This window comes from Aspergillus nidulans, chromosome VII (genome assembly GCF_000011425.1).
Source record: "Aspergillus nidulans FGSC A4 chromosome VII".
NCBI lineage: Eukaryota > Fungi > Ascomycota > Eurotiomycetes > Eurotiales > Aspergillaceae > Aspergillus > Aspergillus nidulans.
The window spans coordinates 1,085,074-1,108,770 of record NC_066263.1 but is presented as its reverse complement, the minus strand read 5'-3'; the positions used below and the strand labels follow the sequence as shown (position 1 = coordinate 1,108,770).

The 23,697-nt window shown below is 50.7% G+C and overlaps 6 protein-coding genes across 6 annotated transcripts, besides 1 other annotated feature; 4 read left to right on the top strand and 2 right to left on the bottom strand.

Annotated features, from left to right (window-relative positions):
• Positions 1–23,697: part of a sequence feature (contig 1.25 1206..229102(1)) that runs on past both edges of the window.
• chsF (chitin-UDP acetyl-glucosaminyl transferase chsD) lies at positions 1,051–4,910 on the bottom strand (the record flags this gene model as incomplete). The annotated part of the gene is made up of 3 exons (XM_654067.2): positions 1,051–1,304; positions 1,361–2,166; positions 2,218–4,910. The coding sequence occupies 3 exons, from the start codon at positions 4,908–4,910 to the stop codon at positions 1,219–1,221; spliced, it is 3,585 nt and encodes a 1,194-aa protein (XP_659159.2). The 3' UTR covers positions 1,051–1,218.
• On the top strand, positions 9,237–11,446 carry chs3 (putative chitin synthase activator (Chs3); the record flags this gene model as incomplete). The annotated part of the gene is made up of 3 exons (XM_654066.1): positions 9,237–11,103; positions 11,152–11,364; positions 11,418–11,446. 3 exons carry the CDS (start codon positions 9,237–9,239, stop codon positions 11,444–11,446), a joined length of 2,109 nt encoding a protein of 702 aa, XP_659158.1.
• On the top strand, positions 12,342–12,818 carry ANIA_01553 (aegerolysin family protein; the record flags this gene model as incomplete). The annotated part of the gene is made up of 2 exons (XM_654065.1): positions 12,342–12,724; positions 12,791–12,818. The coding sequence occupies 2 exons, from the start codon at positions 12,342–12,344 to the stop codon at positions 12,816–12,818; spliced, it is 411 nt and encodes a 136-aa protein (XP_659157.1).
• ANIA_01552 (uncharacterized protein) lies at positions 13,821–14,914 on the bottom strand (the record flags this gene model as incomplete). The annotated part of the gene is made up of 3 exons (XM_654064.2): positions 13,821–14,645; positions 14,691–14,706; positions 14,776–14,914. The coding sequence occupies 3 exons, from the start codon at positions 14,912–14,914 to the stop codon at positions 14,294–14,296; spliced, it is 507 nt and encodes a 168-aa protein (XP_659156.1). The 3' UTR covers positions 13,821–14,293.
• btgE lies at positions 18,409–20,362 on the top strand (the record flags this gene model as incomplete). Its single annotated transcript, XM_654063.2, has 2 exons — positions 18,409–18,589; positions 18,646–20,362. 2 exons carry the CDS (start codon positions 18,409–18,411, stop codon positions 20,130–20,132), a joined length of 1,668 nt encoding a protein of 555 aa, XP_659155.1. The 3' UTR covers positions 20,133–20,362.
• On the top strand, positions 21,177–23,373 carry ANIA_01550 (uncharacterized protein; the record flags this gene model as incomplete). The annotated part of the gene is made up of 3 exons (XM_654062.1): positions 21,177–21,193; positions 21,391–22,740; positions 22,827–23,373. The coding sequence occupies 3 exons, from the start codon at positions 21,177–21,179 to the stop codon at positions 23,371–23,373; spliced, it is 1,914 nt and encodes a 637-aa protein (XP_659154.1).

The following is a 23,697-nucleotide window of genomic DNA, read 5'->3' as shown; positions in this document are numbered from 1 at the left end:
GGGAAAGCGAGAAGCGAGGTGGCGTCCGAATGATAAGGCAGGAAAAGGGTACACGAGCTGGGCAGGAGACAAGGCGTGATTGGCACCGAGGGTCGTCCACGTTGCCTCGTTTGGGATCAGGGATCTTGGTCATGCAACAACCGTTGTCCACCCCGCAGCCTGTCTTCCATTACCACCCCACACTACTCCGTAGGGTCGAGCAATAATGGAGCTAGAAATATATTCTGTTGAAGACTGCACAAGCTTGCGATTTTGCGACTGGATTTGGAGGCGTCGTCGAAGAGGCAGATTCCAATAATTGTCGGATGACCGCGACGAGGGGTTGGAACGGATGTACGTGAGATGTGAGACTGAGGCGCAGCCTGGGGTGTCAGAGGGGTGCAGAAAAGCGGAGTAAATGGTGATGTACCGCACTGAACAAAAAGAGGAGTTACTGCACTGTCAGTGTCGACGAGATAGTACAGAGTAGTCTGACAACGCCCAGCGAACTGCTAGCGGCGCTCACGGTGCAGGAAAGGAGGGGAGCAGCAGGCCACCTGGAAGAATGAGGGACCGATACGGATAAAATACTACTGCACGGCGAGGACAACGTGCGTCTCAAGGAGTCACACGCAGCGGTCGCTGATATGCTGGCCAGTCTGAGAAGGGAATAGGAAGATCGTGGAGTTGGAGAAGGCGAGCTGAGGTCGCCTCATTGAACTTGGGCCCGACGGTCTTAGTCAGACCACACCACAGTCTCATTGCAGTGAGCAAGAAAATCCTCTTAGAGTGCTCGACGATAAGTACTCATTCTCTGAGGTAAGATATGAATTACATGATCACAACCTGCAAGAAATCAATAATTACAACGCTTAAGCCTCTTCGCTCGTCATTTGCATATCTACTGCAACCCAACCCTGGCGCTAGCGCTCGTCGCTGTGGCAAGGTCTTCTAGAAAAGGTACATGCAAGACGTCGGGACCATGCATAACTATCGAGTATTTCGACAATAGTCAGGCACTTCTTTATCCTCCTTTGGTTAAGACAAAATATACATCGGGTTAAGCATGAGGCTTTGGTATTATTTTTCACAGAATCCCGAAGTTAACATGGGATCCCGCTCTTAAAGGCCACTATACTATAGACACAAGAACACTACCAGCTATATCCAGAAAGAAATCAAATCGCAATGTACAATATGTCATGACATGAAGGGAATGCAAGAGGTAGATCGCAGATACTAGTATTCCGGATACGGTTCATATGGCATTGGCGGATGCCCACCGACCGGCAGCTGCCACCCAGCTTGCATTCTTAAGCGACGATCTAGTAGATATCGTTAGCAGTCCGCGCATCATGTAGCACAGTGAGCATAGACATACCTTTCTCAAAGTCGCGCCATCTCTTCATCGTGATCTTACTGCTGTCGAATTCTCCCTCGCCGTCTTCGTGGCCCTTGTCCTTCTCACCAGCGGTCTTTCGAGTATCGCCCCAACTGAAGTCGTCGAATTTCCAGTATGCGTACGTAGGGAGGACGAAGTTCCAGATTGGCAGCGAAATGAGGTATACAAGCATCCACAAGACATAGACAAGTCGGTGAGCCGTCACAACGACCAGGACTCCAGGAAGTCCAAGAATAAGGGCGAGCAAGACCAGCGGGATGATTTGGACAGGCTGTTTGATGATTGAAGAAACAACGACGTAGATGGTGAAAGAAATGGCGGCGGGGAGTACGACAGTTCCGACCAGCTCAACGAAGATGACGAACTGCATACTGAAGCAGAACGTACCGCACAGGTCTCGAACCAAGACCAGCTCCATGAGGTTGTGGACTGTACTGTTGATCCAGCGACGTCGTTGGGATAAGAGCACCATGAACTTGTCGGGCACCACTGTCTTACAAACAGCTTGAGGAACGAATATTTGCTTGCGCTTAGGGAACGTTCGAAGCATGAGAGTGGACAGATAACGATCCTCACCCAGAAGCAGCAAGTTCTTCTTGTGCAAGGTGTCCACGACGTTTTCCGAGTAATGTTCGACGATATCAGGGTTCGCAAGAATCGGCACCCAGTAGTTCTGGCCACCCTTAGGTGCTTTGATTCGATACATTGAGAAACACCCTGGGAGACAGGTAACACCACCGAACACCGATTCGAATGCTTTCGACTGGTGGTGAGAAACAAAGTACCTGTAACACTATTAGCGCCCGACTGGACATGATGAGAGGATAAGTACGCACTCAAAGACTTGGATCATGGTCACCCAGCTATCAGTCTTGTTTGCAATCTTTGTCTCACCACACAGGCCCATCACCTCGGGGTCCTTGACCATTGCGGAGATCATATGCGTCAAACTGTCCGGGAAAACTTTGGTATCCGCGTCGACCATGAGCACAACCTCATAGAAATCTGGCGGAATACCAGTTACGTGCAAGAGCCCGTTGAACATTTCATACTCTAGCTCGGTCATTCTCTCGTCAAACATGACCTTCTGCAAGAAAGACATGAGAATAATCTGGCTGTCTCTCTTTCCTCTGTTACCGGGCTTTGCAGCAGTTGCTTCTGCCGGCGTGCCACATTTCACAATGATCATCATCGGAACGCGCTGCTGCTTCTCGACAGGGATGATGGAGTGTTCTCCGTAGTCGTAAAATCCGGCATAGACCTTGGCCATGTTATGGCGCTTGGAACCGGTAGCGACAGCTACATACGAAAATGCCTCGACTTCTTCCGGAGGGATGATAGGATCCCGCATCATGCGGAGAACAATATCGGGTGTGGAAAACTCTTCACCTTTACCCTTGATGATACCGTCACAAATCACGACTATGGATTTATGGCTGTTCGGGTAGTCCGTTAACGCAATAGAGTCCAATGTCGTGCGAATACCTTCTTCACCCTCCGAGTAGCAGGTAACCAAGCACATTGCATGAGCCAGAGGAAAGCCATAGGGCTGCCAGTCAGGGGGTGGTTGAGGGACAACAAGCTCATGCACGTAGCCGGCCGACCCAATGCCCTCAGAGTCCGGTATAACAGTCGAATAACGTGAATCCTGAACCAAGCTTGTTCTGCTAGCAGATGGGTTAAGCCGTGAGTTATCCACACTCACGTTGCCGAGACCGTTGTGACTCTGCCTGTATATGGACGGAGTAGTGCCGCTGGCAGGGGGAACCAATCGAGTGGTAGAATTCTGGCTTGCCATGGTTACCCATTGGGGTTTCTGCTTTCCACCGTTGCTCACTGTATACGGGCTAGAGAAGCGCGAAGTGGTCGGCAGGAAACTGGCCCTTTTGCTCATTCGATCACCTGGAACGGGGTCCGCAAGACGAGGACCAGGTCGGTAGATGTCATTTGACCAATCCTCAATCTGTTGATTCCGAGCCTTCGAGTCGACCGCGCCCATGCTAGTCTTCTGTGCCGCAAATCTTGGAGCAAGGAACCACTGAAAAAGAAGCGCAAAGGCAAACTTGACAATGACGATAGACAGGATGAAGATCAGAGACACATACAAAACAACCTGGGAGGCGATGCAGCCCACTGTGTCGGTGTCGATACTCCCAACCTTGATTATTTGAGACAAACATTTGCCGATTTGCTTGTCCTCGCCGGTTTGGAAGTAATATGTGAGATCAACTCCGCGTATATCATCATTATCACGAAGGTCCTTGAATTTCGTTGGGTAATTCACCTGGGTATCGTCGAACCAGTTCAGAAGGTTTAGATCAAGCACATTCCCAGAGTAGACTGCAAGTTTCCGACTTGTGTTCTTTGTATCTTCCCAGGTGAAATAGACATCACCCGAGTTTTTCAAGCTGTAAAAAGACTTACGGGCTGACCCAGATGTATGGCAAGCCCAGCCATTGTAATAAGAGACCGTCGTGTTGGGCTCGGATGAGCCATCCTGGTTGAAAGCATGGCATGGGAAATACCAGGCAAGGTCACCGTTGGAATTAGTGGGAATATCAGAATTCTCGGTCCGCGTGATTAACCCCTTGCAAGCTCCGTTTACCTCCTGGAAGAAAAAGCTTCCATCTTGGCCTCCATACTTGTGCGGCAGGTCATAAAGGACATTGGTCATGTCCGGTATACCCGCGGCCGCAGGATGCGTTGACTTGGTCAGATCATATGCTTGACCGTGGAATATCATGTAGCCGCTGCCGATCTCATTGATTTTCAATCGCGTGGGAGGAGTTCCGCATACAGTAGCCGTGAAACCGAACGTGAGGAAACCGACAAATGCCGCGATCATCAGGATTATACTGATGAGACCGATCTTTTCCCGCCACGCGCTTCGTTGGGCTTTTTGCGGCATCCCAAAGCACTTCAAGACGAAGTCGGGCGCCCAAAATGTGATCACTGAACAGTATGTTGTCCATAAGCTGGGAGGTCGCACCTGCTCCATGGCTTTCCGCCTTCTCTTCTCCGCCGCCGCCTCGCGTTTGGAGATTTTTCTGGAGCCCTTCCTCTTCTTCGATCGGTGTCTTGTCGGGACCCGCTCCATGGGCTTGTTGACATTCCCATGCGCACCGTACAGGGCATCTTTGCGCTTCGAATCCATACTCGGTGTACTGTTTGTCTCCGCTTCTCCCTCTTCATGTATCAGCGGTTCGTTACCTGTCATTGGATTGTACGTGGGCATGTTTTGGGTTTTTTGGCGGTAAAGGTAATTTGGGTGACTCGGATCCATGCGACCTCTTTCTGGCTTAACCAAACTCCTCTTTCGCCTTATCCCACCCTCTTCAGCCCGCTCCTCGTCTATATCATGTTGGTGTCGTGAACTATGCGAACGGTGATGTCTGTGATGCCGTGGACTCGTGGGGTCATTGTTACTTAGACTGTCAGATTCGCGCCGTCGTCTGCGCGAAGGCTCTCGGAAGGCCGACGTCTCTTCTCTTCGCGGGGAAGTCTTCCCCGGCCGCTGAGGCAAAGACATGATAACTATTCAATAGGCGAATATTGTCAGCGACTAAATTCAAGCGAGGTGGAATGAACTCCTCCGGGGAACAAGCTGAAAGCCTTCCTTTATCCCACCACTAACTGGAGTTCCGAAGCGAGCTTTCTCATGACCGCCAGATCTCAGCCGACTGACCTTAGATTAGCATAGGCGATAGCGAAACGTGAGCGACGTTCTAGAATGAATGCTGATGAACCCCTCCCGAGGAATGTGGGCACCGAATGTTCGCGCGGGGCTTCGATGGCCGTCCGAAATCGAAAATAGTACCGTAATCAAAATTAAGTAGATTAAAACGATCTTCTAACAGTAGGTTGAGGGCAAAAATGCTCAGGCGCTCAAAACGACGGTCGGCAACAGGAATCACAAGCAGGACTGCGGAAAGGCTGCGGTAAACAAAAAGCGAGCGACTATTTTGATGAGTCGGAAAAGATTGAGAACGGCGCTCGTCACGGTAACAGATTAGACAAGCCTAGAACAGGTGAAGAGGCGAAGCGAAAGGAGTATTGGATGGAGAAAGATTGAAGGGTAGGGTAGTCAAGGGGAGAATCAGCGGGACAGCGACGACCTAACATGGATGCGGGAGGTCACGCCAGTCCCTGAGGCCCAGATGGTAAAAGAAGCGGCAAGTCTTAGCCTGTCTCGCTTTGAACTTACTGTTACTCTGGACTCCGAGAGTAACCCAACACTATCGAGCCTGAACACCGGTCGATTAAAGAGAATCGTTCTCAATACGACTGCAACTGCGAGGTACTTGGAATGCTTGTTTATTGATTGTTTTAAATAAGTCTATAACTCCGGTTTCATCTGCTTATTCATTTCAGCAAGTCCCCGATACCTACAACGTCCAGGTGCACCGACAGCGTATGACCTACGCCCTGGAATTTCGTAACATAACAATCGTCTCAAGCCTGGTACTGGCAGAGTAGTGATAGGGTAGAATAAGGATACTCTCTATCAAGCAGATTATCAAGCCAGAAGAGTGATTCATCGCGATCTGAGAAATAAACAGGGTCAATTCCCCAGGCACCGTGCTGTCGCTAGGGGCAATCGGGGTTTCCAGACTAGTCTGATCAACCAACCGCATGGGGTCTGGCGCATGGCTGGCGCTAAAAATAGTGCTCCACCCGTCAGTTAATCTTATAGCCCCTTATTGGTCTATTTAATCATCCTTTCTTGAAATAGCTTAGCTCGTAGAAGTCACCTGATCCATCCCGGCTTGATTTTCACTCGCAGGCTGCCTTCTTGCTCCTTGACTTGCAGGGGTTCTGGGATGAACTGTCGAGAACCTGGTTTTTCAAGTATCCCTGCCCTGAATATTCTTAAAATTACAGTTACGAACACTTGCACTAGGTCCAGACGAGACCGGAAAACTCGAATTATAGGAAGTGTTCGAATGTACTCAAAGTAGCTATTTCCAAGACTATGACACTATTTTCGGATCCTACACTGTATTGTAGCCAATCGAATCGCAGACTACCGCCCGCTAGAGGCTGCTTTGCTGAAGTAGGCTGGTACACCGGTGCACTGGCAATTGTGCCTGGCAATCTATACACAATAATAATGCCTCTATGCATGCTCTAATATTCCATCGCCGCTGGTGATGATCTGTACATCCTGTAGAGACCTTATTCGAGCCCGACCTGACTGGCCGAGAAAACACCTAATACCCGGCACGGGCAACCTAAATCAAATTCCTTAAGGATCATCGATACAAGAGCTTCATCGCCCCCACCTGATCTGAATTGTAGTCAATCGCTAAAGTGGACATAACGGCACGACCCAGGTCCCAGCAAAAAGGGGTTGCTGGTTCGTGCAATCTAGGGAACACCAGTCTTTGGGCATTTTCCCTCTTTTTTTGCTGATTTTTTTTTTGTTTTATTTTTTTTTGCTAGCCCCTCGCGCCAGGTCTCATCACTCAAGTCCTGTAATTCTATCCAAAGCATTCTACCCTTAAATCTAAGCCAAGGTCAACCCTCGAAGCCCCTGTCGCTCGTTGCCCCCTTTCGGCACTCACCATTGACCATTTCTCGCCGGTGCGCCACAGTCTATCGATTTCAGAACCAGATTCAGGGTTTTGAGATCCAGCGAAAACTCTCCGAGTTTCCCCATTCTGTCGAGGATATTCCATATTTTATTACAGGTAGTGTATTGCCAATCATCAAAATTATTGAAGTCAGTGAAGTCAGGTTGATGTAAGATTGGGGTTCCTGAGGCGAGTGCGTCCAGAATTACTGTATATTATAACATAGATTCCCTTCAGATACATATGATCTACCATTCTCATGACATCAAGAAAACCCACAACACGCGCAGTACTGGAATTACTCGGCGTACTACTTCGTGTAATGCATGCAGTACCAGACAAAAGCCCCGGCTATCAGGTCTTCCGGCCTCCGACTGCTAACCACGATGGACCTCCCATCCGACACCAATGCTGGAATGTCGAGACACTCCACAACCGCCCGTTGCCGAACCTCGAAGATATATATAGCTGACCGACTAAGAGCGCCCGAAGATGTGGCTGACCCTAACTCGCTGCTCCATTTCTGGCGCTTTCGACGAGTTTCCAATTCTAAGAAATTGTCATCAGCTCTATTACTCTAATAACTGCTCTGCCTAAGTATCTGCCAAGGTATCTACCTAGGAATCTAGTAGGTATTTAGCTAGGTATCTATTCTGCAGAAAAGTGCACTCTTGTCTGGCGAACTCTGGAGAACCCGTCGATGCGTTGGCTGTGGCCGTGTCGTTATAATTAGAACCAGCTTGCATAAGGCCAGTCTTAACCACGAATGGTCTAAGACAACCATCTGAGTCCTCTGGAGAGCCAGAAGTAAGACCTCACCTCATCCGTAACATTTTAGGCTGGATCAAGTGGCCATTGACCTTTCGGCCCACTGATCTAATATTAATACGAGATTGAACTTCACAAAGCTACAAAACAAAGCCCCCGCCAATTAGGAGTAGAAAGCTCGTCAAAGCGCCTTTTGCGCCTTTCGCGTCTTTCAGCCATTTTCAGCCTTTCGAGCGTTGCTGAACTTTGCATTCTTACGCTCGCCGCCATAGGCCTTCGCCTCGGCTAGAGGTACTGCAGCAACCATGCCATTTTCCGCCAGGTTGTTGTGATCTGAGGTCACTTTCAGCCTCACGCAGTTGAGGAAGGTGGGGAATATACGGGACTCGGGAGTACACGAAGGGACTCCTGTGCCGGTGACTCGGTGGGCAACGCTGGGCGTGGTGCCCAGTCCCACTGTACGGTGGTCTGTTCGGTGGATGGATTCACAACGGTATATTCTCGTATGATTGGGCTCATTTGGCCCCAGGAAGACTTGCGGCTGTCGAGGTCTGATTCCTGCAACAATTACGGAACACTTGGGATGGTTCTGGTTTTCTTTGCAGAATCTCATGCATGTACAGCGCAGGGAATTCCACGAATGCAGCGGGGATCTGGAGCCGGGGTATTGTACTGTATCTAAATGAAACCGATTGGAACTGTTTCTCCTGGTCAGCCGAGTCATTCTTGGTAGCAGGTCTTATTTTGTTTGCAGTGGCCTGGGTACGACAATGACGACGAATGATCGAAATAGACGACTGAGAACACTGAAAAGGGAGAAGAAAGTCTGTAATCCAGAATACATACACTCCCAACTCAGCTGCCCAGCAGAATATTTTGGTCCCAGTCCTGTACCGGAATCCAAACGCTTGGCCTAGCCGCTGCTCAGCTGGGCAATTATTGGCCCATCTTCTACCGTCCGATTCATCCAATTCATCCACATCGTTCTCCCCCGCCCCTCTGCGCCTGTTCTTTCTCTGTTCTGCCTGGCACTGCACCTTTTCTTTTTCTTCTGTGTCTCCGTCTCTATTCCATACCTTCGTTTATTGTTATTGCCTGCCTTTGTGCTTTGCGGTATGAGTGTCCCGCCCCAAGTCGTCGTATATTCGCCGTTCGTTGCTGACATCTCAATAGAGTCCTGTCTTTGTCGCTCGTTGGTGGGCCCGCGATTCCTCTACCGATCATCGCCCGTCTTATAAGCTCCCCGACGATCAACCTTTCGCTCTTCCACGTTCCTCGTCGACTGAACAACTCACATTCTCACACGCTGGACTCGCCCGGTCGGTCGCTCGCTCGCTCCAAGGCCTCCTCAACCGCGCCAGTCCTCGTCCTACGCCTCCCTCCATGTCCGAATCATAGGCACCTCTCGTTTCGTACCACCTGCATCCACCCAGGTCTCTCGCTAGACAGCGAGATTTGAATCTCGGCCACATTTTACTCCAAAATCGGTGGCGTGCATCTTCGACTGCGCGACAATGGCGAGCCCTGTAGCCAGCACCTATCCTCATCCTCACCCTCTTCCGTCTCCTCCCCCCGTATACCATCCGTCTTCACCCCCGCATTCTCCGTCACATCGCGAGCCTCAGTCCACGCCGCGGAATCCAAACTACCCGCCGACGTCTCCAGTTGCGCGGAAACCGCTACCGGAAGCGCCGCGAGCGCAGGTTGCACAAGGAACCCAGCGCCCGCCGGTGCCCTCCGTCAGTGTAAACGGCCAGATCGAGCAGTCTGAAACGCAGAGCCCGACAGCTAGGAACGTACATGACAATTCCTTTACATCACACGTGCCGAATACCGCCTTTTCCAATCTGACGCTCGAAGACAACCCCGCAAAGAATGGAGGGTATCCCCCGCGAAAGGAGTCAGTCGGAGTCATTCCTTTGTCCGGGAACATGGCCTATCGACACACCCCTGCCAGCAGTATTTCATCATTTGCTGTAGAACCTCAGCCGCATGATGAGCCTCATATCCCTGGTAAGGATAGCGGGTCATCCTTCGATCGCGATGTCCCGTCCGGTAGCCAGAACACCTCTTCACGCGGCAGCCTAGACAGCATGGCGCATGCCTCTGAAAACATTGAGCCTTTGCACTATCATCATCGCCCGTACCTGACCTCCCAGCCAGCTGTTCGGTCCACTCCTGCCTTAGGGTTAGCGGAGAACACGCCAGGAACCAATACTCACCTCACTGCCAAACGGCCAGCGCGCCCACGCTCGGCATATTCTTTTGCGTCAGACAATGCGTCTCCCCAGGCATCACCTTACCTCAAACCTCGTACTTCATCTAGAAACTCCAGCTCTCCCGATGTTCGGCCGCTCTCCTTCGTTGATCTCCTTAACACTCCCTACCCTCAGCCAGGTCCCGCTCCGGTTCATCTGGGCAATTCTCATCTTCGATCTTCTGTGGGAAACAATGCATCCTTGCTGAGTCATAAGCAGACCTTTGATATGTACCTGGCGAATGTGAAGAAGACGGATGATCCTGCCGTTCAGTATGAATTTGCCGTTTTCATGGTCAACGCCATGCTAGAAATGCCGGACGATGTATTGGAAGGCGGCAAGCCGTCAATCTCAGTTGAGAAAGGCAAAACTTCCAACGACATTACTCGCTCCCATCTCTTGAAAGAGGCCAAATCGATTTTGCAGGGACTAGCCAACCGCAGTTATCCTTTTGCTCAGTACTACCTAGCGGACGGCTATGCCTCGGGCTTATTCAGTAAAGGGAAAGAGGATTACGACCGCGCCTTCCCGCTTTTCGTAGCTGCAAGCAAGCATGGCCATGTCGAAGCATGCTACCGAACTGCTTTATGTTACGAATTTGGATGGGGAACTAGGGTTGAGGCTTCCAGAGCCCAACAGTTCTATCGTCAGGCGGCCTCGAAAAATCACCCAGGCGCTATGCTCCGAATGGCTAAGGCCTGTCTTGCAGGAGACATGGGATTGGGCAAGCGCTATCGAGAAGGTATCAAGTGGTTAAAGCGAGCGGCGGAATCATCCGATGCTCAATACAACTCGGCGCCTTACGAGCTTGGACTCCTTCACGAAACCGGTTACGGAGATGATGTCTTTGTCGATCCGTCTTATGCCGCTCAGCTCTTCACCAAGTCGGCTGATCTAGGTCATGTAGAGGCCTGCTACCGTCTTGGGGATGCTTATGAGCACGGAAAGCTGAATTGCCCAAAGGATCCCGCCCTAAGCATTCACTTTTACACTGGAGCTGCGCAAGGCGGTCATCCACTTGCAATGATGGCGCTGTGCGCTTGGTACTTGGTCGGTGCAGAGCCTGTGCTGGAAAAGGATGAGAACGAGGCGTACGAATGGGCCAAGCAGGCTGCTGAGCTCGGTGAGTTGTCTGACACTGTTTATAATAATTCCGGCTAATGTAAAACAGGTCTTGCAAAAGCACAATATGCTGTAGGTTACTTCACGGAGATGGGTATTGGATGTCGACGTGATCCCTTGGAGGCCAACGTCTGGTACGTCAAAGCGGCCGACCAGGGAGATACCAGAGCGGTGCACCGGATCGCAGCAATTCGAGCTGCGGCGGACGGTGTCAACCCAGCGCAGGCCGCTGCGGATGCCAACGGGAAGAAGCGTAAAAATGGTACGTCTCCAGTTTTGACTTATTCTACTAATTCTAATTGATGAATGATCCAGATGGCAAGAAAAGATTCGGTATTTTCTAAGCCTACCATGACATTAGCAATTTACACAGCGGACACAAGCGACATAGTCCGCGATGGTTAATACATAATACACACGATTTGCACATGTACGGGCATTGGTACTCTTATCTTACTGCAGCGAGTTGCTATGCATGGATTTGTTTGGCCGCATTTGGGAGGGCATCCGGACCATGTTTATTTTTACCAGACGAACATATCCTCTGCACATAGTTCGATTTGATATCTCCTCTTCTGTGCGATTACCATCGTACAAATAGTACACATCTTTCGAGGGTTCAACCAGCTGAAACCCTGATCTTCCCTAGAATTATCCTTGGATGTAACAAAGGCCTGCTGTTGGCTGTCAGGTATAGCAGTCGTCATCATGGCAGCTTTCCCCGCATTCTCTCCGCCTCCGTCCATTCTCCAGATTCCATTGCTCGCTACCATTGGAGACGGTCCTATCACCCAAACTACCCGACCTATCAAACACACACTCCCTTACCGAAGGTTCATCATGACTTCATCACATTCGAAGAGCCAACAGATGCCCATCCACAGGTCTCCGCCATTCAGCATGCAATACCCCGCAGGAAGCATATAAACGCACCCTGACCTCCCCTCCTACTCAATTATATCAAGCTACTGAATACCTATTCTCGCAACACATACAAGCTCAATTCATTCAAGATGGAACCGGCAGACCCCCTTGACGGCCAATGGATCTCCATCCACATTCGTGACCGCCTCAAAGACCGTGACATCAGGATCCGCGACTCCCTAATTACTCCGTCTGTCTCCATCTTTCCCACCTACATTCTATCTCAGCCTCACTAACATGACATAAACCCGCAGTGGCGACTTCCACTCGCCGGACAACCCTGCAGAGCCGCTCACAGAATCCGCTATTGACAAAATGACCATTCCCGCCGAAGGCCTCGGCGAGGTTTGCGCCACCGGTCGCCGCGGCAGTGAAGGCTGGCTTGATCTGTTTGACGGCGACAAGAAGATATGCGAACTACACTGGGATAACCGTGCCGAGCGGCGCTGGAATGACTTTGAAGTGCTGGAGCCGGATGAGGGCTATCGAGTTGAGTGTTCGGGGTGGAGTAGCGAGAGGGGTCCGCTTGGCCATGTCTTTGTGGATGTGAGTGAAGCACGGAAGGAGGAATTGCGCAGGGAGAAGGAGCTTGGCGGGCTGAGGGTCTTTGAGGGCCCTGGGGTCGGCGAGAAGAGTGTGGACGTGGATGTGGCGGAGGAGGTTCCTGTGTTGGGGGGGTTGGGGGGGATCGGTGGGAAGTAGGTGAGAATTTGTCGGTTAACTGTTTTCCCCATTGTGCTGTGTATATACCTATGAAAGTATAGTATCACGATGGGTGGTTTTATATCATAGCTAAGGTTATCAATGATCTCTTCTCTCAAAAGCGCAGACCTTTCTAAACCAGGGTTAATCCAGGCTAAACACAATCACACTGTCCAGCTCCTAATAGAGATTGATTACATGCTATGCATATGTTCTTCATCTGGTAGTACAATTCAGTTCAGCAATCACGTACTTTTCACGCACTGCTAAACTGGTTATTAGGCCCTCATGGTTTTCTTCAAACATCTAATTACAACTTCACACCAGTCATCAGTAGAATACCGCGGATATACTTGTTATCCGCCATATATGGCCGGCAATATGCTGTCCTTCCATATCCATCATATACCGTTCGATCCACCCTCTTTACACAAATTATGTACCTTGCCCTACTGCAAGCCAACCACGGCGCTTGTTGGTATCATCAATTGTCCGGTCGGAAGACTCAACCGGGTCCAGCTAATGGCATCTCTGATTATCGAGCAAAGGCATTAGCTTCCACCCATTAAATGACAATTACACCACTAAAAACGGAGAGGGATATACCGCGTCACTGCCGCACGTCAACGGCGGACAGCACATAAGGTTGATAGTTGAGTTATCGCACGCGCGGTTGTTGAGCTTCATCAGAGAAACAATTAGCATCCGGTCAACTAGGGTTTGGCCATGGGGTGAAGCAAAACGAATTCGACAAGGCATGATAAACAAATAACACGAGCGAAGGGACGTACACCAATACACGAAATCTGTGTCTTGAACTCGGACGGCATAGCTGTTGTGATTCCTGCGGAGGCAAGGAGGGTAGTAAGAAGGGTGAGACTGAAGAGTTGCATTTTGTCGTTCTGACTGGATCACTTAATTGATCGTAGCCTTGTGGGACGAGGGAAGAGGGAGAGCGTAATGTGAAGACGGGACGTTTGAATTAGGTTGAGACGAGGCTGGGCTCAAATTCAATTCCGATAGGGAGGGGGAAGTTGTTATCTTTAAGTTTCCCAAACATTTATCCCTTGATTCAACTCCCAGCTCTCAGTCTTCAGAAGTCAGGCCAGCACGCGGAAGCCCTGGAATTGATGGAATGACGCAACGCAGCGTGGGGACTGATTTTCAGGAGGCTTGTAAATGCTGTGTGACAGCTCCAGCTGCGTGGATTGTTGTTCCCTGCAAGCGAATCAGGGCTGGGATGGTAGGACGGATCTACAGACATGATACAAGTACAGAGTACGCAGTGGAGGTAGTGGCAGCTGTTTCTATATTTGTTTCTCGCTTGCTGGGCTTGGGCGATCGCCGGATGAATCACGACCCACGCCTCGATCTTATGATGGCTGATGCGGTGATTTTACTGCACGACTGGTCGATTGACAAACTATGGAGGCCATTGTCGAAAAACCAGGCGGCTGTATCAATGCTACCCCATGCCTAGTCGGATATAGCCTGCGCCCGTTATATATTTTGACGCGATCTTGAGTTTGTCCGTCAAAGGTTTAGCATAGTCGCTAGGGCCTAGCCTATGACAAGGCCTCTTCAGGTGCGTTATTGCGCTTTCGCACTTGACTAGGTGGTTTGCAGCGCTTGCCTGTTGTGTTCGTGCTTTCCTCACCTACCTCCTTTGGGCTACTGATTGCGGTTGCGGTGCGGAGTCTAGGCCATTCAGTATCCTCCATCGGTTCGCTGGCCATATAGCAGAGAACAGAGAGCTTCTCTCTGTTCTGTCTTGGCATATTGAAGTCATACAGCTGGTTCACGGGTGGTAAGGCCGAATCCATGTGCGGTTGTACGATGCGAGCGCGGTATGATTGAAAGCGGAGATGGATTAACCTCATAATGAGGCGAATGCCGGCGGGATGAATGCTAGCAAGTCTAGGTAAAATAAAGAGCCGTGTTTGTGAAGATGCTGTCACATACTTCCAAGCCGAGTCCCCTGGGATAAGTGCAGTCAGTATTCGGTGTAGTAGCTCTGCAACATACAAACATACTTCAGAAGTTTAACCTGCAGCCCCCTTTTCCTGGTCAAATTCTCTGACGAGAGTGCTTGTTTGCAGTCTGAATCCGTCGGGCTGATTATAATGAGCGGCTATCCTAGGGAGAAAAAGAGGGATAAAGGTGGGACAGAGCTCAGATCTGGTCATAGTGTGACTCTTTTAGTATCTGATCTCAATCTCGTGCCCCAGATCAGCACTCACTGCATCAACGCTTCCGGGACGAGTGCATATGATCTTCAACAAAGCAGGTGATGGCCGAATCATAAAGCAAAATGCAGCCTTTCGGTCCACAAGTCCCTTGATTACATATCCTCCTACGCGAGCACGGTGCAGTCTGCGGACTCATTGCCATAACATGAAGGCGAGCCATGAATGCAAGTCCAAGCGTAACTTTGCTGTCACGAGCTCTAATGTGTCATCTTTGTAGAGCGTTAAGAGTTGTTTGAAGTCTGGCATCTGATCTGAAGGCGTAAGCAAGCTTTCCTCGCATACAGTGAGCCTCCAGCTCGTTCGTCGAGTTTGAATAGCATCGCCAATATCATTTGCTTATTGGTTCTGACTATTGTTGTAGCTTGATTAAAATAGAGAATCCACTATTCGTTATACGATGAGGTTCTCTGTCCGTGCTTCTTGTTTGTTTCGCTTAGAGGCCTGCGTTTCATGGAAGTAGCATGACGAAACACCATACCACTGAGGCCAAGATCTGAGATTAACCCACCTTCGCATGACGGCTGCGAGGAGATTTTGAGAATGAGCCTTGACGCTGCTGATGGCTTTCAAGTGAAGAAGTTGAATACGACGCCCTAGGGCCTGGGAAGTATATATGCTCCAGTTAGTCAGTTAGTCTGCTGACCGTTAGTGCATCCAGACTTTTCTTCCAGTTACTGAACCAGAGAAGCTCCATCTCTTGAGACCCGCGGTCGAGGTCCCGGTTTCAACATTTAGGATGCATAAAACTATGTAGACGATACAGTGCAGTTGAGACGGTATGGTCTCTTTGGCCTGTTCTCCGAGAAAAGCATGCATTCTACTACACTCAAAGAACGGAACTGCTATATCACGGTCGTCGAACAAGACAGACGGACTGAAAATAGCTCCCAAGACTGGACCATCCAAGTCTCTGCCTATATTAAGGGGTGATAGTAGATATTGTTGTTGCTATCTTCTGAGATTATGTAATATTTTCATAGCCTGGATTGTGGACTCTGGGGCAGCCCCAAAACATACTATCGAAACCTGGAATGCGTGCGGCGGAATCAACCGTTATAGAAAGGGGCTTTGAAAAATGTTCCCACAGCTGTCTATTTTTCGAGCGACCCTAGGTGATTCTCCTGAGTCCCTGAATGCGGAGGGAGTGCAGGCTTCACTTACTGACGTTGATCTGGGCCACGAAGGCGATAATCACGCAATACAGGTATTTACAACATTTAAGGCTGCTTATCTTTATGTTCCCAGATAGGTCTCCCATGAGGTCCCAGGAGCCGACGACGGGACTACCGGCGTCAAATGGTCAGACAGTCAGCGCCCTATTACCGCTCATAAGCATCGACATAATGCGCTCCTAATTTGGGAGGCCCCGAAGTGAAACAAGCGCTGCTCGGCAGAGTAGCTACCTGGCCCATCTCAGCTTTCAGCTTCAGCCTTCAGGCTATATACGGTGATCTTTTTGCTTAGCGTCGAAGAGGCTTTGGCCAAGCATTTACTGACACAGGAAATGGATGCAACCTTGATCTCACTTGAGAGTCGAGACTGGCATATCTGCGGATCATTGCCGTAACCGACTGGGATTCGTGGCCGGCTTGGGGATCTTCGAGCTACGGAGCGACAACTGTGATAATGCGAACGGGCTCCAACCAGCCAGAAAGGGGTCTAAGGCGGGTAGACGGCAGCAGCGTCCAGAGAGCATTATCTGCCATGGCATACGGAAATACTATGAAACCGATAATACTATGAAAGGTTCTTATGAAAATAGACGACTCCAGACGTTAAAGACCAAGGCATAAGTTCCCCTCAGAATGGAGAGGTTGAGATGAACGAGGTTATATTCGATCTCGGCAGTGTCGGCACGCAGCGGTCCACGATCCCGCGGAGTGCTCTGAGTAGTAGCTCTTTCGAACCAAAGAGTAGAAAGAAATGCTGGTTGCAAGCATCACCAGTAGTAAGAATAGCAGCGGGGCCCCTGAGTTGATGGAAAAACCGGATCTCCGCTCAGTCCTTATGTATTCTCTTCTCTGTCCATCTCTGGTGACGATCGACCAGATTATTGACAATAATAACCTGTCCGTTCCAATCTCCATCGGATCACGGCTACTCGTTCATTATTCCCCTGAACCTCGACCAGACCTTCAATCTTTGTGGCTTTGTCTGGCGCTACCAAGCGCACGTTCAGTCTTACTTAACGGTCAACTCGGACTTCTGTTTGAGGCTGAGCCATCGCAACCATCATCAAGAGATAGAACCCCCTGACTAAGATACGGGAGATTCCCGTACAGCGGTGTGTATTGCGTAACAGTAGTCAGGCACAAAAGTATTATCATTGGTCGACCGCTCAGACCCTCAGCAGGAACTGACCAGTGGCAGACTTCACTTGTCGGTTAAAAGTGGGCCGGGACAATTTCAGCATGGTTGGTTGTCCCAAGATTTGGATTTCTGTTTATTTTGTTGGCTGGAGACAACGTGGGAACCATGTCTCAGACTCCCAGTCACCTCTCTGGAAGTGGGCAGGGTAACTGAAGAAATCAGAGACATCTGGAAAATGTCTTGAGCAAACAGTTAGAAACTGCCGGGTGGCGGACTGACAGGAGCAGTTCGAAAGCTCAGCCTTACTCCAGCTGACAGATTCGGTCTGAAACGGCATTTCAGCTCACATGGTAAGTTTGAAACTCTAATTCTGAAGACGTGTCACCTCAACAGTCAGTCTGAGTAACACGTTGGTCTGGAGTCTGCACACTTCCTTGCCGTTGGGCGTCCACGAGGAGGCTGAACCAATTCGCGATGTCCAAGTATACAAGGGAACAGCAGTCAGGCTGGAGCTTGCTGGATTTCTGTAAATCGAGACTGGACTCTCTGCAAGGGAACTGAGGGAACTGAGAAGGAAGTGGAGTGGTGTTTAGACCTTACCTAAAGAGGAAGCCACGCGAGCTGGACCACGCTGTCAGTGGTCAAGATACGAGGTATAATTTCCGCTCGCCCCACTCCGTTCATGAGATCGGCCCCTCCGCTGCTGGCTGGCTGGCTGGCTGGCAGTGGCTGCTGGGCTCTGCAGTCTGCCCTCTTCGCCCAGGATGCCCCTTTTGCCCCAATTAGTCTCCTCAGTCTTCTCTGATCCTGGCCAGACCGTCGTCGCGCCAATCACCAGCCTCGCCGGCTCCCCAAGCCCCGTCATGAATTGGCTCTAATTTCCCTGTTGCCCCCTCTTTTCTCCTGCCTCGCCCTTCTTCTTCTCGCCTTTTCTCTTCTCTCGGTGATCGCTCTCTCTGATTTTCATCGGTCCAGAGGCTTCCTCTCCTCCCCGTCACTCTTTTGCAATCGTGCTGTTGACCACCGCTTCACTCTTTCAGCGGGCATTCATTGCAATTCTACATATACACTCCCCAAAAACCAACTCGAATATATAACCGTTTGTTTACTTTCTATTCACCATGAGGGGAGCTATCCTGGCCACCGCGGCCGCCTTCGCCGGCACCGCCGTTGCGGACATGCACATGCGCCGCCATGCCCACGAGGGTCTTCACCACCGTGCCCTCCACGCCTCTTCCGCTGTTCCCGAGGAGGAGTGCGGCTGCACCACCGAGGTCATCACCTACTGGGGCGAGCCTACAAGTGAGAATCCTGGTTTCCATCAGAACGGTCGTGATGGACGAGCTAACAACCTCCAGCTATCCCCCTCTCGGTTCCTACCAGCACCGTGACCTCTGAGACCACCGAGACTGTTCACTCTACCAGCTACAGCACCGTCACGGTCACTGCGACTTCCTCTGCCGCTCCGGTCGAGACTCCTTCCGAGACTCCCTCTCCAACCCCCGAGGTCACTCTCCCCACCGCCGGCGTGACCAGCTACTCGGAGACTGGTACCTACACCATCCCTGCTACCACCATCACCGTCACCGATACCACCACTGTCTGCGGCGCTACTACCACTGAGCTCCCCAGCGGTACCCACACCTACGGTGGTGTCACCACCATTGTCGAGACCGCCACGACCATCACCTGCCCCTATGCCACCGTCAAGCCCACTGGCAGCACCGTCACCAGCGTCATCGAGACCACGACCTACGTCTGCCCCTCGGCTGGTACCTACACCATTGCCCCGACCACCACCTTCGTCCCTACCTCCACCGTCGTTGTCTACCCCACCCCGGAAACCGTCACCCCTGGCACCTACACCAACCCTGGTACCACCATCACCGTGACTCGCACTGAGGACGTCTATGTCTGCCCTTACACCAACGGCAATGTCCCCACCAGCGTCCCTGCCCTGCCCACCACCTCTGCTGCCTCGACCACTACTGCTGTTCCCAGCAGCAGCACCACCACCTCGTCTGCCACCAGCGTCCCCACCGGTGCTAGCGGAAACAAGATGGGTATGACTTTCACCCCCTACAACAACGACGGAAGCTGCATGGCCAAGAACGATGTTCTTGAGCAGGTTGGTCTTATCAAGGGGAAGGGATTCTCCCACGTTCGTGTTTACGGAACCGACTGCCACACCCTCGAGTACGTTGGAGCTGCTTGCAGCACCCACGGCCTCAAGATGATCCTCGGTGTCAATGTCGAGGGCTCCACCGGTTTTGATGGTGCTCGTTCCCAGTTCAAGGACATTACCAACTGGGGCCAGTGGGATCTTGTCTCTCTCATTGTTGTCGGTAACGAAGTCGTCACTAGCAACATCGCGTCCGCTGCCCAGCTCGCCAGCTTCGTCTCCGAGGGCGCCAGCGCTTTCTCTGCCGCCGGCTACACTGGCCAGGTTACCACCGCTGAGCCTATCGACGTCTGGCTCAGTAACGGTGCTACTCTCTGCCCTGTCGTTGATATCCTGGGTGCGAACCTTCACCCCTTCTTCAACCCCGAGTTCACCGCCGCTGAGGCCGGTACTCTCGTCAGCAACCAGATCAAGGATCTGAAGCAGGTCTGCACTGGCAAGGACGTCATTAACCTCGAGACCGGCTGGCCCAACGCCGGTAGTGCTAACGGCAAGGCTATTCCCGGTCAGTCCCAGCAAACCACTGCCATCAAGTCCCTCGTCGAGAAGGTTGGCGATGTTTCCGTTTTCTTCTCCTACGCCGATGACGGCTGGAAGTCTAAGTTCGCTACCAGCGACAAATACAATGTTGAGCAGCACTGGGGATGCATCGACCAATTTTAAGTCGGTAATCCGGGCGTCTAGTTGCGCGGCATCTTGAATGCAGACTTTCGTGTTTCCCTGTTATGTCCGTCGTTGCACTTAGCACGGTGGGACCATATTCTCCTTTTCTTCGTATACTTTGTGCTCCTGTAGTAAATATATCACCTTCTTGTCTTCTATATCGATTGGTTCATTTTGGGTTGCATCCGCCGGTTTACTTTGTTCTTACTCTGTACATGCTAATTCAACGGACTTACGATCTCAGAACATTTCGCGGGCTGTTATACCTATAAACTCGTGTTGAACGGTAGCGTCAGGAATTGTCTCTTGAAGGCACAACGAAGTGATTCACACGAAAGTAAATCAGGTCATCCAGGTGGTAGCCAGGCGACGTGACCATTAGATACACATTAGGAGTACATTAAGACCTTGGGCATGAAAGCGCTTTTTCGCATCCACAACATCATCCGTCATGGCGCCAAATCGTCCAAGATTTTTACTCTACGGTAGTGGAGATAGGGTAATCGAATTTTTTTTTCGACTTTGCGTTTAATCCCACGCCTCGTGCTTTGGCGAGATATCCAGCCCTTGCCCTCGCTCAAATCTAGAACGCATAAAGTCATTGCTTGTTCAAGTCGGAGTAAGTATTAAATAATTGTATTGGATGTCTAGATCACTGATCACCCACTGAGAAATAAGGGCTGACTTCGTCATCTTAACCACAATGGTGGAGGACTTGGGGGCGGGAACACAGGCCTGGGACAATGCATTGTCGGCTGGCTCAGAGACAAATGACCCATCCTACTCCGTCCTTGCAGCGGCATTGTTTCAGCTCGAATAGCATCTCTCGATCAGAGATAGCTCCGCATCGTTATGAGTCAAAGTCAAGGGACGATGGTCTTCGTTCAGGGTGTGCAGCTCTCGAAAATCTTCCTCTATCGGGTAGGGGACGACCTCGCACTACGTCCTAGTTACAGGCCTACAGCCTCAATCACAATGGCTAGGACCAATTAAGTCGCATAGCTATCCTTAGAGCGGGGAACAACAGCACCCGCTCCTGCAACTATGATTGCATGTTGCAGGTAAGGACACAGTTGCCGCCAGGTAAAAATACTATTAAGCGCCTGGCCGGGGTTTGGGGTAAAGTGGCTGCCACTACTTATAGGGCGATGACTACCCTGTAGCATGCCCCCAAGGAATTGCTTTTGCATTTCAGAATATGTTTTCAAAAAGTGGTAAGACCTTGCCCTCAGCTTTTTATATAACTTGTACTAACTAGGCCATTCATAGACAAGGGCACACTTGAAAGAAGAAATGGCATCCATTGGAGAATGCCAGCGGCTATGGCCGTATGTTGGATTATAGGACTAGGGCTGGCGCTTGGTCACCATTTTTACTACTTCTCCTTGGATGGCACCATCGTTCCCGGACAAACTCAGCAGGAATGGTCCTTGAGAGTAGGCACCGGACTCGCCTTTTTAACGAAGACGTTTTTGACTACAAGCGTCGGTATCGCCTGCGTCCAGAATATCTGGTGGATCTTACGAATGAAACCGGTGAGGCTGTCAACTCTAGATTCAATGTGGGATATCCGGGGCAACATCTTCAACTTCTTCGACCTCCATATATGGCTTCGAGGTCCTAATGTGGCTATACTGGGGCTAATCTCGTGGTGCGTGGTCCTTGTCTATGTGGTCTCAAGCCTGCTAAAGTGCCTCAGGTGTATTCCCCTGGTCACTGTTGTGACCCCTTCAACGCTATCAGTTCGTTCTACAATAGGGTCTATGTTACAAGAACAACAAATGCCAGCCATTGATTTTAACTTCGACAAATTCTACACCATGGACGATGGGGGCCCGACGGGTCCAACACCGAGCGTCACCCGCTTCATAACCGGAGCCGTCATCCAAGGAACGATTCCCAGCATTCCAGCACCAGCGCCAAACTCGTCATATTCACTGACCTTCCCTGGCCCGCTAATCCAATGCAGTAACTCCAGTGCCAATGTGAGCCAGCAAGTATACGACTGGGCACATGCCAACTACGCCCACTCCACGTCTTTCATGGGCTTCATGTCCGAGACAGATAACATATCTCATGCCATGAACCAGCTAGTCTACGAGCCCTACCAAGGTCCTGATAACGGAGATAGGGACGCTGATGTGGCTGGCAAATTGATAATGACCGTCTCGCCATATATGCCTCTGGATAAGCGATGGGTGGTAGAATGTGGTATATACAACGCCTCGTATTCAGTGGACTTCAACTTCACCAACGGCGTTCAATCAACTAGGATCACTGATCTCCAGATTCTGGGTCGTGTGCGGGATCACAGACAACACGAGATACCCCCCCCCGCGAACGAAGACCAGCTTTTCGCTTACACGGCCATGATGAGGGTGTTTCGAGATGTGTTGATAGGAAGATGCGTTCAAAGCGGCTCAATCTGCACCGACACAAAAATTTATTCCTCCGCGCTAGTCAATTCCAAACAAATCTGGCAGCTGGTTTATAACGATAAAAAGAAAGTCGGCAATACGACTTACGACTCCCTAGGCTCAATCCTAGACGTTGCCTCGGAGTTAGGGCGGAATATCACCCTAAGCTTCTTTGGCAGTCCCTATTTCCTGTATGTTACAACCTGGCATTTTACTTCCAACCTATGCCTCCACCTACTCCAAGACTAAACCGGCAAAAGCTAACAAATAACCACAGAAACACGTCCATTGGCCCCCTCGTCAACGTAACTACCCACCCAAGCCAAACCGAATATGTTTACTCCCAGCGCAATCTACTCCTCGCCTACGGCCTCTCCGTCTTCACCTCTCTCCTCTGCATAATCGCAGGTCTGCTCACGATGTGGGATAATGGAATCGCCTTCCTCGACTCCCCCACCACAATCCTCCGCGCAACGCGAAATCCAATGTTCGACGAGATCGTGCCGACAGATTCCACGACAGGCGCGGATCCAACGCCCGAGTCATTGTCCAATACTCGGGTGCTTTGGGTGCAGTCAGCTAGTCCTGGGTCTAATCATACAGTTGCTGGTTTGAAACCGCTGCCAAACACGGCGGAGCCGGAGAAGACAGGAAATGACAATAGGACTGCAAATGCGGGCTCCGAGACTGGTTTGCAGGCGATGACTCCCATCACCTTTAGCAACGGTATTCCGGGTTGGGAGAGGAAGCGGTACCGGCCAACTATCTCAATGGTTGAAACCGAGACAAGGGAAGCGTCACCACCGCCCGGTGGGTTTATATAAGTTGGGAATACAATTTTATGTAACTCACGATGTCATGAATGTCGATATACCAGCTGATATACCATCAGTAGCTCTAAAATGTCAATATACGAGGATCCTACCCTCCAGGTACATCGGCTCACTGAGTCTAACCAAGCTCTATTGCTAGATATGACCAGGAAAGCGACGCAGAGGTTTCTCCTGACGGAAGATGCCTTTCTCTCGTCATTGATGGTCCGTGGTGCATGCTGCAACTTGGCTTAATGGCGTGTGGCCTACATTCAGACATAAATGCGACGGTAGCTACGTTGCTATCAACTTAACCACGTAGGCCAGAGCCTTTTG